Source organism: Narcine bancroftii, chromosome 1 (genome assembly GCF_036971445.1).
Source record: "Narcine bancroftii isolate sNarBan1 chromosome 1, sNarBan1.hap1, whole genome shotgun sequence".
Taxonomy (NCBI): domain Eukaryota; kingdom Metazoa; phylum Chordata; class Chondrichthyes; order Torpediniformes; family Narcinidae; genus Narcine; species Narcine bancroftii.
Genome location: NC_091469.1, coordinates 48,971,522 through 48,988,428, shown reverse-complemented (window position 1 = coordinate 48,988,428; position 16,907 = coordinate 48,971,522). Strand labels below are relative to the sequence as shown.

At 38.6% G+C, this 16,907-nt stretch overlaps 1 protein-coding gene and 2 long non-coding RNA genes across 8 annotated transcripts in view; 2 read left to right on the top strand and 1 right to left on the bottom strand.

The window, feature by feature from the left end:
• The window catches only part of LOC138758053 (tudor domain-containing protein 7-like), a 113,198-nt gene that overhangs the window by 76,381 nt on the left and 19,910 nt on the right, over positions 1-16,907 (top strand). For all 5 annotated transcript variants that reach the window (XM_069926423.1, XM_069926412.1, XM_069926404.1 and 2 more), the window contains 3 exons: positions 9,702-10,405; positions 14,120-14,306; positions 16,521-16,632. In XM_069926423.1, coding sequence (XP_069782524.1) covers positions 9,702-10,405; positions 14,120-14,306; positions 16,521-16,632 — 1,003 coding nt within the window. The remainder of the gene's footprint in view (positions 1-9,701; positions 10,406-14,119; positions 14,307-16,520; positions 16,633-16,907) is intronic.
• LOC138758070 (uncharacterized) lies at positions 1,228-8,749 on the top strand. Of its 2 annotated transcripts, none has more exons than XR_011354127.1 (6): positions 1,228-1,340; positions 1,689-1,743; positions 3,523-3,585; positions 6,461-6,511; positions 6,890-6,968; positions 7,882-8,532. It is a non-coding gene; the product is annotated as an uncharacterized lncRNA (long non-coding RNA). The 2 variants fall into 2 exon arrangements; XR_011354122.1 differs by lacking the exon at positions 7,882-8,532 and adding an exon at positions 8,544-8,749 and having other exon boundaries at positions 1,229-1,340.
• LOC138758078 (uncharacterized) overlaps positions 16,120-16,907 on the bottom strand; it is a 48,650-nt gene continuing 47,862 nt past the window's right edge. Inside the window, exon 3 of the long non-coding RNA XR_011354130.1 lies at positions 16,120-16,232. This is a non-coding gene — a long non-coding RNA (uncharacterized lncRNA). The remainder of the gene's footprint in view (positions 16,233-16,907) is intronic.

Genomic DNA, 16,907 nt, shown 5'->3' with positions numbered 1-16,907 from the left:
AAGTAAAAAGGTCAAGGAAAAGGAAATGGATCTGGAGGATTTGTATAATAGTTTTACTTGAATCTTGTCATCTTCTGATGTAGCTTTTCTCTCCATTGTTATCTAGTTGACTGTCTCTAAAAGTTCCTGACATATTTACTGATTTGAATAAGATATGCTGATCAAATATCTAAAATCAAATCATGGAAGTATTCAGCAGGCCAAGCTCCATTTATGGACAAATAGCGTTGAGCTTTTGATATTACTTGTTTTTATCAATACACACATGATCAATTGGACTGATTCAATCAGACACGCAAGACTGCAGAAGCTGGAATCTGAGACTTGGAGCCCCACCATAGGAGATAGAAATTGATATGCACCTCCTCAATATCACCTGTTGCATTCTGTACTTCTAATGTGCCTCTTCTAAAAGCCTAAATGCTGACTCGGTAACTGGTGTGAAGCGAACCTGTGTGCTCTCGGCAATGGCTTTCTTCAGTTTCCAGTTGCATGACATTTTAACGTATAGTACATGGCATCAGTCACTGTTGTAATATCCATGTTTTAAGAGGCTTTTGCAAGCAGGACCTAATTTGAACACAATTGGTTGAGTTTGCTCCTTGTTGGGTTTGTGCTCTACAACTTGATAATATGGAGATTAATTAATTATTATAATTGTAGAGTGAAATTTTTAAGAATAGTCAGATTTTCTACACTTGATGCTATGGTTCTTCATTTTAGTATTTCTTTGTGACCTGGAAGGAGACCATTCCATCAAGACAGAAGGGTGTGTTTTTTTATTATTGTGGATTAAAGTATAGTGATGTACCATCATGCAAACAAGCACAGACTGTTTCTGTGAATGCAATATTTATGAAAAACTGAAGATTTTTATTTCCAAAGGACATTAATTTCTAAGACATTCTCTTAACTGTCTCAATATTCATCCTAGACCTTTAAAACTTTTGTCATATCACTCAGACACTTCTTCCATTTGAATGTCCTTCAACTGAGCATGTCACTTGGACCACAGAAATGATCGGTGTTTGATAGAATGAAACTGGCATTAGTGCTTCATCAGTCACCTGGAGAACAGATTTGTTGAAAGCAGTCCCAATTAACCTATGCTATTAGAACTAGGTCTCAAACTGAAATTGGAACTGTCCGAAGCACAAGGACTATTGTTGCATGTTTTTTTTTAAAAAAAGAGAAAATTCTATTTGATCAAACATTCACTAAACTTGGTTTGAAACAGTAGCATCAAAATCAGGACTGCCAGGCTGGGAGATAGTTTCCTCCCACAAGCTGGGAGATTGATGAACAGTATTCTGTTGTTGAATAACAATCTCAAAATATTTGTATATTTATTTAAATTATATCTTTATGTATAGATGTGATTATGGAGTGTGGTTGGTGTGTATGTGTGTGGATTGTGGTCCAGAGATATGCTATTTCATTGTTGTTCATGTACAGTAAAATGATAATAATCTTGAAGATGGTTTCCATTGGTAACAGCCAAAAATTTAAATTGTGTATTCTTTCATGTCTATGTTATCCTGAACTCTGGCTTTGATCGTATGATTTGAACTTTTTGCTCTTTGGTTATAAACAGTTAGAATAATCTAGCCCTTTGTTACATCATAATAGCATCTGTCTCCCCTCCTGTGTGGTGAGTTACCAGTACACATAACCTTTGTTTTCTCCAGCACAGCATCTCAGTTCAACTTGGCCTGATTCACATATCATCCAGCATCGATGCATGTATGTTTAAAGAAGTAAAGTATGTTTGTTGATCTGAAATGTTGAATTTAATTTGTTGGTTCTTTAGACTTATATTCCATATTTTATGAGATAAGATGTCGAGAATCATTGCAGAAAGATCTGAGAAGGCAGTAAAGAATGTGAAACAGAAGGATCTGGAGCTCTATGTTACTGCTAAAGTGGATGCTGGATAGCACATACAATTAAATCTAGATTATTAATATTGGGAACAAACTCCACATTGGCAAGTGTGGGTAATGACAAGTATGTTGATCGTGTTCTCAAGGATGAAGATCAGACATTGAAGGATAAGTCTATATATGGATATTTGATGAGATGTCTTGTGATTATTATGACTTAAGTTAATATGGTGAGGAGAAGGAAATGGAGAGATGACTGAACCACTCTCACAATGGTTTTACTTTTCTACATTTTTAGCCACAGAATCAGAATTTATTGTCATGAACACTCATGAAATTAAATCCTACTGATTATTTTGCCACAGACCTACACTGGGGGGCAATTTACAGTGGTCAACTAACCTACTAGCACATATTTGGGATGTGGAAGGAAACTGGAGCATCAGTTTGTAAACCCATGATGTCACTGGGATCATGTGAAAACTCCATGCAAACAACACCTGACATGAGTATTAAATATGGGTTTCTGCATCTCTGAGGAAATTTCCAGATTTGGTAAATAAGAAGGGTTCAATTGCTGAGCATTGTTTAATTTTCCCCTGTAATTCAACTCCTGAAAATTGGGCAACATCCAAGAAAATCTTCTCTGCACTATTTCAATCTTGCTGATATCCTTCCTGTGACCAGAACTGCACACAGTTTTCCAAATTTGTCCTCACTAATGTCTTATGCAACCTTGCCATAATATCCCAACTCCAGTACTCTATACTTTGATTTATGAAAGCCAAGATGCCAAAAACTTTCTTTACAACTATGTTTACTTATAACACCACTTTCAGGGAATTATGTATCTGTATTCCCAGATCCCATTGTTCCTCCGCACTCCTCAGTGCCCTACCATTTACTATGTCCTACCTTGGCTTGTCCTTTCAAAATGCAACACCTCACATTTGTCTGCATTAAATTCCATCTACCATTTTCTTGTCAATTTTTCCAGTTGGTCCAGAACCCTCTGGAAGCTATGAAAGCCTTCCTCGCTGTCCACAACACCCCAATCTTAGTGTCATCAGTAAACCTGCTGATCCAATTTACCACATTATCATCCAGATCATTGATACAAACAATGGTCCCAGCACTGATTCCTGAGGCACACCACTAATCACAAGCATCCAGACTGAGAAACAATCATCCACGACCAGTCTTCTCCCATTCAGCCAATTTTGAATCCAGTTTACAATCTTTCCATGGATACCGAGTGTGTGAACCTTCTGAACTAACCTCCCATGTGGGACCTTGTCAAAGGCCTTACTAAAGTCCATGTAAACAACCTCCATAGCCTTTTCTTCATCTACTTTCTTGGTTACCTCCTTGAAAAACTATAAGATTCATTAAACATGACCTAGCATGCACAAATCCATGCTGACTATCTTTAATCAGTCCTTGGCTGTCCAAATACTTCTATATCCGCTCTCTCAGAACACCCTCCAATAATTTACCTACTACTTGACAACAGGCTCACCAGCCTGTAATTTCCTGGTTCACCTTTGGAGTATTTTTTAAACAACAGGACAACTTGAGCTACTCTCCAGTCCTCTGGCACCTCACCCGTGGCTAAGGACATTTTAAATATTTCTTCCAGGGTCTCTGCAATTTAATCACTAGCCTCCCTCAAGGTCTGAGGTAATATCACGTCTGGCCAGAGGTATGTACCTAACTTTATTCACTGTAAAGCAGCAAGTACTTCCTCCTCTTTAATCTCAATGTTCCATGCCACTACTGCTTGTTTTCCTCCCTTGTACATTATGCCAGTTTCCTGAGTAAATACTGATGCAAAAAACTGTTTAAGATCTCTCCCATCTCATGAGACTCCACACATAGACACCAGTTTTGTCCCTTTCTGTCCTTTTATTCATAAGGTTTACTTCACATTATCTGCCAAAGCAACCTCGTGTCTTTTTGCCTTCCTAATGTCATTCTTGAGTATTTTCTTATATTTTCTATTCTCTTCTAGTACCTCATTTGTTCATTGTTGCCTATACTTGCTATATGCCTTTTTTTTTAAAATCAGATCATTCCCTATGCCTGTTAACTTTGTCTTTAATCCAACAGGAACATGCAAACTCTGCACTCTCAAAATTTTGCTTTGAAGACCTTCCACTTCTGAACACATCCTTGCCAGAAAACGACTTACCCCAATGAACTCTTTCTACATCCTTTCTCATTACCCCAATCAACTCTTTCTACATCCTTTTTCATTTCCACAAAATTGGCCTTTCTCCAAATCAGAATCTCAGACCAGACGAATCCTTATGCCTAATTTTTTTTGAATACTTTAGTTTTCAGTCTTAAAGTCCAATAAATAAAGCCATCCATGTACATATTCATACCCAAAGTCAGTATTTGTCTCCATTTACCTCAGAATGCATTCCATTAGGCCAATAATCATGGGCCACACGACCCCTTTGAAACCAAACTGAGGCACCTATCTTGCTCCCTCCCCTCCCACTTCTCTTATATACATCCCCCAAATAACATATCCCTTTAGACAGAACTTAATAAGCAATACAGTAATATATATACATGCATAATCCTGGCTTATTGGCCTTCCTCCTGGGTAGCCTCTAGGGTTTTGGTGAATCTTATCGCCTCCTTTGTCTCTGAGTGAAATTTTATCTCTCCTCTGGGCAATATCCACCCCCTTGACTCACAAAACCCTTTTCACTTCATCAAACTGTTTCCTTCATTTCAGCAATATCATTCCGGTATCTGGAAAGTAAAGGGTCTTGCTACCCTTAAACTTGGCTGGATTTCCCCCCCGCCCCCCTTGTCCTTGTCCTTGCCCCTTTTGGCACTGCTGAAAGAACCCTTTCCCTGTCCTGGAAATTCTCAAATTTCACCAAGATCGACTGAGGCAATTGCCCTGGAACTGGCTTGGGAAAAAAGACATGTGTCCCCACTCTGTCTTCAAACCTCCACCGACCTTGTCCTCACCCAGAACCCCCGGTATTCAATCCTTAATAAATTTGATCAAATCATTCTCCTCCACCCCTTCCTTTAATCCCACAAAATTAACATTTTTTTCTCTACTAAAATTTTCAAACCTGTCTAATGTCTCCAGGGTTTCCTCTTTCTTTGTTCCAGACATCCCTCTGATTTTCTACCTATTCCACCTTATTCTCTACCTTCTATTCTGTCCTTCACGCTAGAGACTCTCTCTGTAAGATCAGTCACTACCTACCGTCTTTATCTTCCCCCAGTTCTTTTGAAAGTCCCTTTAAATCTGGCCTCCACAACTGCCTCCGCCACAGCCATTACACACTCCAGTAAGTCTCTCTCCCTCTGACACCTTCACCTGTTGTGACAACAGGCCTTTCCTTCCACCTTTCTCCTCTTCCACTTCACCATTGCTCTCCATGCCACTACTTCCCTGCCTCTCAGCTATCTCTTCTCGTCATCTACAGTCTCCTCTCCTCACCTGCTGCTTATGGGGGTCCGCCTGATCCGCATTTGGGCTGCTCTCTCTATGCTGCCTGTGATCCTGTTCCTGCCCACTTTTGCCAGCCCTCCATCTCCTATGCCGCCCTCGACCTGTTTGCCGCTGCCTCTACCGCAGCTGCTGTCATTACCTCTGCCACTGCTGCTTTCTGTCGATGTGAGGTCCCACAGCCATAATCGCTGCTTGCAGGCTCTTCACTGCCCACCTGACTTGACTCTAGATGACTCTTTCGATGGAGAGTTGCCCACAATCTCTTCCTGCAGCGGCCTTGATTGGGCCTCACCTACCTCTTTGCCATGAAATTCAATCGTCCGGGGGCTCAATTAGGGCTGCACATTTTGTTAAGGACTTTTGTCTTTCATCCCCATCATTTTTTCTTTATTCTGCTGGAAAACTTAATTTAAACTTTAACTGTATTTCCTATCTTTTCAGATGAGGTCCAGGATTCTGGTCCTACTCACTGTCTACCATCACATGACCTCATTAAGGTCACTGGACCCAAAATGTTCACCCTCACATACTTCTGTCATCTGACCTGTCTGGTTCTCCAATAGAAGATCAGATATTGCATCCTCTCTCTTGTTGGTACCTCTATATATTGATTTATAAAACTTTCCTGAACACATTTTGGTCATGAAGTCTATGGAAAGCAGACATCGACTCCTCCACACCTGCCTCCCAAAGAGTACCCCTAATTCATCAGACACACACTTTGGGATTCCTCTTCATCATTACAAGAATTCCTCTTTCATCAGCAGTGTAGATCCACCCCCCCACTGGAACACCAGTCCCCCTGTAATCACTGAGCTCACCATCCTACTCCTTCCTCTCAAATCTTGACCCTAGTAATCCCTAGGCCTGGGCAGTGTTTTGCACTGTTTAATTCCTGTTCTTCAGCCTCTCAATGGCCTCCCTGACCTTCACTGGCACAACCCTGGCCCTCTTGCCAAAAAACTGCAAAAACACTCCAAAGTGACCAAAAGCCGTGAAGCAAACCCAGCTCTGTGTTGCCCCTGAGATCAGGCCTGGGTGATGACCAAGTTCTATTTTGTTGTTTTGTTGAATTAATCTTTTTCGACAGCCGAACTGGTTGGTCAGCTGTTTTTGGTCACAGTGAAGAAAAACATTTGAGGTGAGGACATTGTTTAATCCCCACCCTCCTCTTTTGCTCCACTTTGGCACTGTTTTCAATCTGCTTGGATATATCAATGCATTTACTGGTTCTTGTCTGCTGCTAATTACCATTTTATTCCACTTGTTTGCATTATTTTTAGGTAATTTCTTTTGTACTTGGTTATTACTATTATATTTATACTCTTGAAATTTTGATTGAAGTTGATACCTCACAGCTGTCATTAGTAATAATTTTTAAGAGCTTGCATGACTAAATGGAGAACTAGAGACATCAAGATTTGCACGCCTTCTAAAGACTTACTAGAATTTTTCGTCATCAGAGCTGTTTTTTTTGTTGGGAAATTCTGTCATCCACTTTTAGTTGTTCCATGTACAGGTAAACCCCGAATTACGATGGGTTCAGTTCTGGGACTTGCATAGTTGAAATGATCACAAGCCAGGATCTACACATACAGGTATTGCTTTGTCCCTGCCAGCAGCCTGATGTCCCTGCTCCTGCTGGTGACAGCAGGTAACTTGGGACAATGGCATCACCTTGCAACCTATGTTGTCATTTGGAACGCATGTGCAGATTGCTGTCATGCTTTCTCCTTTATTCTCTCCCTCCACGGCGATGGCGATCTGTGAGTGTGTGCCAAATCACTTTTATTTTTAAAAAGACGGTGTTGGGTCCATCAAAGCACATTTCCTGATCTCGCTGCAAGAGGAGCACTGAAATTATGACATTTGTGGGGGTGGTGGCAGTGGGAAATGATCTGCGTGCACTGATCGGAGGAAGCATTTCCTTCAGAGAAGGAAAAGCAGCCACAGGTAGACCCTGACTTTATTCAAAATGGATTCTGATTGTAAGTTGGGGTCTATCTGTATTGAGGAGTCTTGCTCACAGACAATTAGTCAAAACAGTATGAGACACAAACTCTGAACTCAACTCTAATGTCTAGTCACAGCGTATCAAATTTGTGCCATGTAATACAATTAATGTTTCGAAAGTCATACTGTTTTTAACATTTCACTTGAGTGTTTTTCCACTTAAATTTAAATGATTGCTGAATTTCTCATTTATTCAAACCTTTTTGTTGCACTTTTGACTTTAAAGTGTTAAATCTATGAATCCTCTCCAGACTCCCATTAAGAGTGGTGAAGGAGATGGTCTTGTTTGGGGTGGTCAGATGATAGTTTCTGTACCCAGAAATGGAGCTTATCAGTTTTTTTTAACTTTTAAAAAAAAAGGCTTGGGGATTGTGAAGTTATTTTTCTTGGTATCAATACAAAAGTAACAACATTTAGTTCACATGCTGCATGTGTTATGATTGCTGGACTTTGGCATTTTAATTTCTGGTGTTCATTTTATCCTGCTGTTAATCTTAGGTGGTGAATGCACTTTGCTCAAAATTTGACAATTTTTTTTGGACTAGTCTTTAAATTCATCTCAAAGCCATTGTTTAAGTTTAAAATTTGACGTGTGGTGGAAAATTATGCTTGAAATGGGAAAAAAAATCAATGATTTTCCACATCTTTAAAAAAATATATAATGTACAGGTAACTCCCCATCGTGTGACTTGTTTCCATCTGCAAGTATGACCAAAATTTAAAAAAATATATATATAAAATTTGGGTTATTAAAGTGAAAATTAGGCCTATGGTGGCTGCCATGTTAACTGGGGTTAACCTCTCACGAGAGCTGGTCACCATGCTGAGATATTTCACCGCATTTTAACTCCTTGTGTGCCATTTTTTCTGATTCTGTTGCTCAATATTCTGACGGTCAGACAGATTTTTAGAGGCCAGTAGAGTTGGCAGGGTGCCCAGGGTTTGCAGCAATAGAGAGAATGAGAAGGATTCAGAGAAAAGGAAATAGATTGTTTTACTCTTCAGTATCACAGGTAGAGCAAATCTGAGATATGGCCGGGCTTCCAGAACAGAATATGGACATATGTTGAGGTATACATAGGAAATAAAAATGCATTCTCAATCAACTGACAAGTTGCTTGCTTCCTTGCCTTTCATGGCATTTATGTATACTGATTTAGGTTGTTGCTGCCGGGATTGATAATAATAGAGGACAGTCATGGATGTTGCCTGCAGAGCTTAACATATGCAAGCACCTCAAGATCTGTGTCCTGAAATTTGGAAGGTTGGCACACCAATTTAAGTGCATGCCTCTGTTGACAGGCTAGTCTTATCGGTTATACTTTAAGTGGATTGTTTGAAAATTGTTATGTTACAGCTGTATGTCATTTTGTTCCAAACAGCAAACACAAGAGCAGATTTCACTAGATGGTGATTATCAGATTGATAAGTGACTGAATATACTTTCTCATTTGCCAAGCATGAAAGTACAAAGTCCAAATCGACTGCTGCCACCACAACTTTGGAATAGTTTAAAAGTTGCATTAGACTAGAGGCCTATCTTCCTGGTTAGTCTGCAGCATCTATCTTTCGCAAGTGGTTATAACTGCCCAGTTAGTTTTTGCTCCAACTTGTTTTCCAGTGGTGTTCATTGCAGGTATGGATGGCATGGTGACATAAAAGCTGGAGGATCACTGAAAGAACTGGATAACATTTGACCACTATATAGATGCTTGTTTTTGATGAATTTGCAGTTAATAACTTCAGGTTAGTTTTAGATGATTGTGAATTGTTATTTTCCTATTCACTTGAGCCAATCAGAAGAGTAAATGATAGATGTGGAAATAACCAAGATAAATAGTATCTTGCACTGCTTTAAAAACTACCTTGTACTCATATAAGCATGTGCCCTAAAGATTTGATTCGTGCCCAGTTTTTGTAACCCTGCAACAACCTTTTGCTCATAAATGGGGGAATTGTGATCCTGATATAGCTCATTACCATATCGCATGATACTCTTCCTAATAAGGCTCCTCTCAAGGAGGGTTTAATTACCTTCATATTTGCATTTGTAGGAAAAAACACTATTTTGAGTCTGAGTCGTTTTGTATATATTTGTGTATTTGTTAGCTCTGCTTGAGAGTGTGGGCACAGCCAATAGATAACTGGACTTTTTGTAAGTAGTTGCTTATTTCAAACATTTTTAAAATCTCAGTTCTTTTTTTTTTGCTGAGAAATGTTTGTTATTGATCTGTTCATTGTAGTTGTTAATCATTTTTGTTCGTTGACGAAGTAAATACCTCCAGATGAATGCATCACAAGCTTCCCATTTTTTTTAGGTTGAAAAATCAGCATCTCATAATTTGGCTGAAGTGTTGCTTTATCCTCCAAGGAGTGGCCAACAGCAAAAGAAGCCAGTTTTCACCCAGAAGTCAGCTGATAAGAAACAGGAACCATTAATTGCTAATAAAACTGTAGCTCAAGGAAGAAAACCAGTTGCAGCTAAAAGCCAAGTTTTAAAGGATATAGAAGTGAAGCAAAAAGTCAATAAGCTGTTGCAAAAATATAGCGGTGGACTCTGGGCTAAGGCACTTCCCAAGTTGTTTGAAGAGACATACAAGATGCAGTTTCCTCCGAATATTTTGGATGATCTTAATTGCTTGTCTGACATTTGCACTGTGGATTATGCAATATCTGATGATTGCAAAAAGGCAATTCTTTATGCAAAAGAGATAAAAACTGATGAGCAAAATGATAAACCCAAAGAGACTATGCTTCCTGTCATAACACCAACTGCATTGGTGAAACCAGAACCAAAAGAAGTTATTAATAAAGAGTGCACAGATGAAGGACTTCGTACAACCAAAAACTGCTTCAGTGCTGACCAAATGCCAATAAATGAAAGTGAAACAAATCAAAGTGCTGATGAATTTGCAGAAAGTTTCTCAATGCAACCTATTCCTCCTCGACTTAACATTCCAGCAGAGCAATTCCCATCAGTATTGGTAGTTGAGGTTCATAACACAGTTGAAGCTGTTATCAGGTGAGCCGGTATTTTTAACTCTCCATCCTGCTTTAGTCTAATAACTTAATTAATTATTTCAATCCAGATACAAAGCACTTTGCATGTTCAAGTTTTGATGTTTACAAATCTCAATTTTAGAGATTAATTTTAAGGATGACTTAAACATTTCAGTTTAATTTTTTTAAAAAGTGACTCAGGTCAAATTTCCATTGAAATGCATGTACAATAGAATCCCCATTATCTGGAATTCAATCAACTGGAAATCCAAACAACCGACAAAAGGAAATAGAGGAAATAAATAGAATTAAATATAAATGAGAATAAATACAATTTTAAATAAAAGTTTAAAATTGTAAATGTTCTCCGAAGCATCACGACCCCTTGTGAAGATGGGATCAAACCTTCAGCCAGAAAATTCCCCCCATTTTGCCCTGCCTACAGCAATATTTTGAATAAAGTTGTAAAAAACACAAAATGGTGTGGAAATTCAACAGGTCAAACAGTGTCCTTAATGTCGCAAAATACATAACCGATGTTTTGGGCTTGAGCCCTTCATCAAGGTATGAAAGAACATCAGCATGCATCCAAACAAACAGATGGGGGGAAGGGGGAGTGGCAAAGGTGGCAGATGATAGGTGGAGAAGGGAGGGAGAGGACAGCAGTGATCAGGGGGAGGAGGGATGGCTAGGTGTAAAAACTGGAAAAGGGGAGGGGAAAGAAAAGGTGAGCAAGTTAGCAGAAAGCAGAGAAGTCAATGTTAATGTCATCTGGCTGGAGAGTGTCCAGACGAAAAATAAGATGTCGTTGCTCCAATCTGTGGGTGGTCAGAGTTGAATAAAGTTGTGCTTGAATAAAATGGCGGCGCCCAGGATGAAGGGTCGGCCGATGCTTCTTGCTGCTGAGGTGACTCTCACAAAGTGTTGCTTTGTCCCTGCCTAGTAAGAATCTTTATCTTTAATCGTATTGGGTATATTAGTTGAGGCGTTCTCTAAACTTGGAGGATTATGAGTTAGTATAGTGACGAGCACAACACTGTTACAGCACCAGCGACTGGGTTTCAAATTTAAATTTTGTAAGTTACGGGAATTACCTGATTAAAGTGAACTTTACATAATTAAATATTACAATACTGTTTTTTTTTCAAATTATTTTACATTTGCTTTGTCTTTAAACTGCATCTTAATGCAGGTGTGTAAGTTAGGCATTGGAAGAGTGAGTCTCAGTCAAATGGAAAATTTGCATATGCTGCATCTGGGATCACTGTCGGTGCTAGATAATGGGGATTCTACAGTATAATTTTTGAAGAACCTTTGACATTCTGACTTCGCTCATTGATTTGTCTGGGATCTGAGTGTAGTTTTGATATTTAGTACTGAAGAATACGAGAATTATCCAAGGTGACATGGCCAATAATTAACCTGTCAGTGTCACTAAAAAAAATTTACATTGTTGTTTGTACAATTTTGCTGAATGTTGTATTTCCTATGCTATATCCTCAAATTTATTTGAAGCACCCTTTTCTCTTAGGCAGCCATTCTCAACTTTTTTTTGGCTATGGCCCCCTTAGGACTCCGCTCAAAGTTTATGGGCCCCATTCCCAGTGAAGCAGTCAGATTTAGTTGGTTTCTTCTGTACTTCTACTGTCTACATGAAAAACATTAAAAATATTTCATGATTTCATTCCATGGCCCCGCCTTAAATATGCTGTGGCCCGGTGGGGGTGTAGTATGGCCCCCATTGGAATGGCTGCAAGGCATTGCAATGTTAGGGAAGAAATGAATAGCCTCATAAACACAAGATTAAAAAAAAATTAAGGGCCATATTACCACATTAAAAATAACTTTAAGCAACAATTAAAGAATAGAAAATTTTATGCAACTTTGTTTGATTTTTCTTTAAATTGTTATGATGTGATTCAGAAAACTTTATTCCTTATCTGCCATAATACTGGTTATTTGGTCATAGATTCGGTGAGTAAACTGGATCTTTGAATCATCAATCACTGACTTTTAGAAATCCAAGTTTAAAAAAAAATGATCTCCAAATTCTCATGCACTCCATCTCCAGGTTCTACCACCTAACTACAATCGTCAATTTACCAATGCAAATTAACTTACTAACCTACCAGATGATAATGGGGAGATGTGAAAATTCAATAGTTAGCATCCAGAGGTCATGCCTAAGCTGAGATCTGGCACTGTGCCCAGCAGCTCAATGAACTGCACCACTGAGCCATCCAGCATTAAACATGTTTTATTCTGCATAAGTTTTTCAAGGAAAATTTCTTTGAACTTGTATGTTTACCAAGCCTTATGCAATCTTCCCTTTCAATACCCCTTTAATATGTTTTAATTCTTTAGTTATATTTGGGGTATTTTCATGACCATCTACTAACCTGTGTATTGAGTAATATATTAAATCTCAAGGGCATGGTAACCATGTCCAATCATGCTCATTTACAGCAAGAAGCAGAAGGGATTGTTTCTAGGGAAGAATCTTGCTTAATCTCTTATTGTCACATAATACTACATTTAGAATGCAACATGCAAGCAGACGGAGAGTCGCCACTTTGTCCAGCTCCCCTCACAAAGACCTACAGCACCTGGTGATCCTAGGAATACTCCCCTCCAAGTACTAACCAGGCCTGTGTGTGCTTTGTTTCTGAGATCAGACAATTTCATGCATATTCAGGCTTTTGAGCTTCTGCATTTAGGTCAACTGCATTAAAAAAAAAATTGGACTGGAATTGTAAAGATAGATTAAAATTTGGAAACTTTAAAAAAAAAATCAACTCTACAAAAGTCCAATGCTTTTAGTTGCCTTAATTCTATTCAACTGTAAATTGGTTGTAGTTAAACATTCTGTTTAATTGTTTGCAGCCCTGCCTGTGGAACCCCTCGTTGCTACCTTTGTCAACCTTGGGCTCAATTTTTTAAGAATCATCTTCTCAAACATTGTTCACTTTTGCACATTATCACCTTCTAAGCAATAACAAAAAAATCTAGACACTTGGCAGGCTGAATAGTATATGTGTAGTGAGAAGTAGTTGAAGAATTTTCAATAGAACTGGCAAAATTTCATGAAAATATGTTTTAAGTTGCAGAGAAAAGGGTGATAATAGGAGGGGACAGAAGGGAATCTGATAGATTAGGGATCAGGAGGGAATGAATTAGGTAAGTAGTACCTGTCAAAAGAAAGTGGTAAAGGCTAATGGTGTATCTGGAGGAGGAAGTGATCATTGAACATGAACTTAACTGAAGAGAATGCATGGCTGAAACGACTGATTTTTATTAACTCCTTGAAAAAGAGTTCCCCAAACTCCCATTCCATCCAATCTCAGTGTTGAAAGGCAACTTGCGCATTTGCGATAAGCAGCAGTTTTCTCCATTTAAACATTGGATAAAGTGAGTTTGTCTTAAAACCCAAACATAAACTATGTATAGTGCTTTGCAGCCAGAGAGATTATAGCACTTGTCTCTTGGTGAGATGGATCATTTACAATTTTGAAAAATGCATTTGTTGCAAAATTAAGTCAAATTGTTTGAAGTTTTCATTGATCAAAATAAGTTAAGACTTTTGACATCAAATCGTCACTTAGCAAATGCACATTTTCTAACAAAAAAAATTAGAGCTGCCTTGGAAGTCTTGCAGAGCAATCCATTTTAGACAGAAAGATCAAAGTACAGTAATTGAAGACAAGTACATGACAATTTAAAAATTGTCCTCTTTTAGATACATCGGGTCAGAATATTCTGGAGCTCTTGAGCAAATGGAAGATTCCATGAACGAGTACTACGCTTGTAAAGTTGACTTAATGCCATTAAATTCACCAAGTGTAGGGCAACTTGTGGCTGTCAGTGCTGAAGAGGACTCCTGGTTAAGAGCGCAGATTGTTGCTGTGGAAGCAGAAAAAGTCAAGGTACGAGTAATTACTCTGATAGCTACAATTTTCACATAGAAGGAACGGTTTAAATTTCAACACCTCAGTTTTCTAATGAAGGACATTTTTATGAAATCTTGTTTAAAGTAGGAAAATAGATTTGGGAGCATTTTTCCACTTGCTTGTTTTCTGCGACAGCAACCAGGTAGTGATGAGACCTATTTGACATTGTAAATTTTGCTCTTTCTGGAATGTGAGTTACGATTTATAGCATTTTCTCAAACCTTGTAAATATATATGCTGAAGATGAACTGGTGAACAGCAGAAATTGGCCTCCATTAATTAAACTTTCATCTCTTCAGTTATTCCTATAAATATTCAGCTTACCAAAAAATCTTTCTACCTGAGGAAGAGGTATAAACTAAAATGTTAAGACATTTGTTTAGTATTTAATAATTTTTAATTAGAATGGTGTATCTTTTTTATTCTGGAGATGTAAACTATTATTGTATCTATTCCCTTTACCCCAGTTTTTTATTGACAGGCAAATTTTAACTATCTCTTGTTTAAGAAATCTAAAGACATTCTCATTTTACCCAAGAATTGATTTGAAGAATTTTTTCTGTTGGTCACTGCCTAACCGTTGTGCCTGATTGGTGCTGGGAAGGTATCTGTTGAAGCAGGGATTGTTGTTTTCACTTTTGAAATAGAAATCAACTCAGTGTATGTAAAGGATAGCATGTGGGAGAGAAATGGAGAACAAGGATAAAATGTTTAATAGATTAGATAACCAGCGCAGACACAAGAAATATATTTTTGTTGAAGAGAGTTTTCAAAAATGGTTGGAAAGAAAAGCCCTAAGTTGGAGGTACTTCTATCCTTACTTGATAAGGAAATGGTGTGTTCATTTACATTCAAAAGAATGACAGATGTGTAGTGCTGGACACAGCCAAGAATGACTCAGCCACCACATTGAAAGTCATTAATGACTTTTTATTTAAAGTCAGCGCACCCCTTTAAGGGCAGCATGAGCTCAGTCACATCATCGTGCATTGTGATGTCATAATCGCTGTCCCAGGTGCGCACTGGGCAGGGGACTTGAGGCAGGGAGAAACTCTGACAGCGCCATCTTCCCATGGCTGCCCCAGTTCACCATGAGAGAGTGCACTGCCACAGATGCAAGAAAAGATGGTGTGTTTTTAAATACAAAACTGCTGGCAGGGTTTTGGACATATTAAAATATTAGAATGCTGGTTTACTAGATGTTCTAATAAATCACATTGAAATGGCATTGGGAAAACATGTTACAATATCTTCACGAAGAGTGAAACCCAAATGTCTGTTGATGTTGTGATTGTAGTATAAACACAAATGCTAGAGGAACTCAGGTTTTGCAGCGTCCAAACAAGGTAAATATGTATAACCGGCATTTCAAGTCTGCGCCCTTTTTCAAGGTATGAGTAAAAAGCAGGCAGGTGCTTGAATTTAAAAGGCTGGGGAGAAAGAAAGCAGGGGAGAAGCATAGGCCAACAGACAAAAGATAATAATTGGACATGGATAGGAAGGCAAGAGAGGAAAGGTGAGAATTGTTTGGGGAGAGGGTGGCACGATGAATGCAGAGCAGGGGGACAGAGGAACGGAGTTAGAGGAAAGAAGAAATACGAATAGATTTGAGGTGGGTGTGGTGGGAGGCAACCGGTAACCAGAGGTCAATGTTAATGCCATCTGGTAGAAGGGTGCCAGATGGAATATGAACTGTTTCCTTCTATGTGAACTACTGAGATGTGAAATGTGCAGTGTATATTGTTTTTATTTTAAAAGCTGATATTAAGTGAGAACTGAGAGAACAGCATTTTTGGCAGGGTCATATTTTGGATTTAATGGTCACTGCATCTGCTTTCTCAAATGGGTCCAAGACATCTCAGGACTCTGGGGATGGTGGAGGATTCACAAAGTACTACGTTCCTGAGAAGACAAAAAATAAAGAATATACATATTAGTCAGCATTCTTAATTAAAAAGGAAGATGGGTGGTAATTGAGGATAAATCAATAACAGCCAACTGCAAAGGATATTAATTGGTTTAAGACTGTTTATGTCTAAAAATGAATTGTTCTTTTTAAAAAATTCCAACCACAGTACCAGCAATTGGAAATTTTCTATTCTAACTGATTTTCAGATTTTATTTCAATCGGGTGAGTAGAACCATAATTGCCACAAATCAATTGGCAACATCAGTATTATTTTCTTTCAGGTGTTCTTCGTGGATCATGGGTTCAATGAGATTGTTGACGAGGCAAAGTTATACAAGTTAGATCGAAGATTTTGCTCCTTGTCTTTTCAGGCTGCAAAATGCAAGTTGGCAGGCAAGTAAAACTATACAGAAAAACAAAAACTGCAGATGCTGCAATCTTGATCAAGGAATAAGCTGCTGGAGAAACTCAGCAGGTCAGGTAGCATCCATGAGTAGTCATCAGTATTTTGGGTCAGAATCCTTTATTGAGACTAAAGTATAAAGAGGTTGATGTTATGTAAATGGAGGAGGAAGGCAGGTGGGGAGGGGTGTGGAGGTGATAGGGACAAGTAGGGCAGAACTTCCAATGCCCCTATGTTTCCTGTCTCTCCTCCATCGAAGGCCATC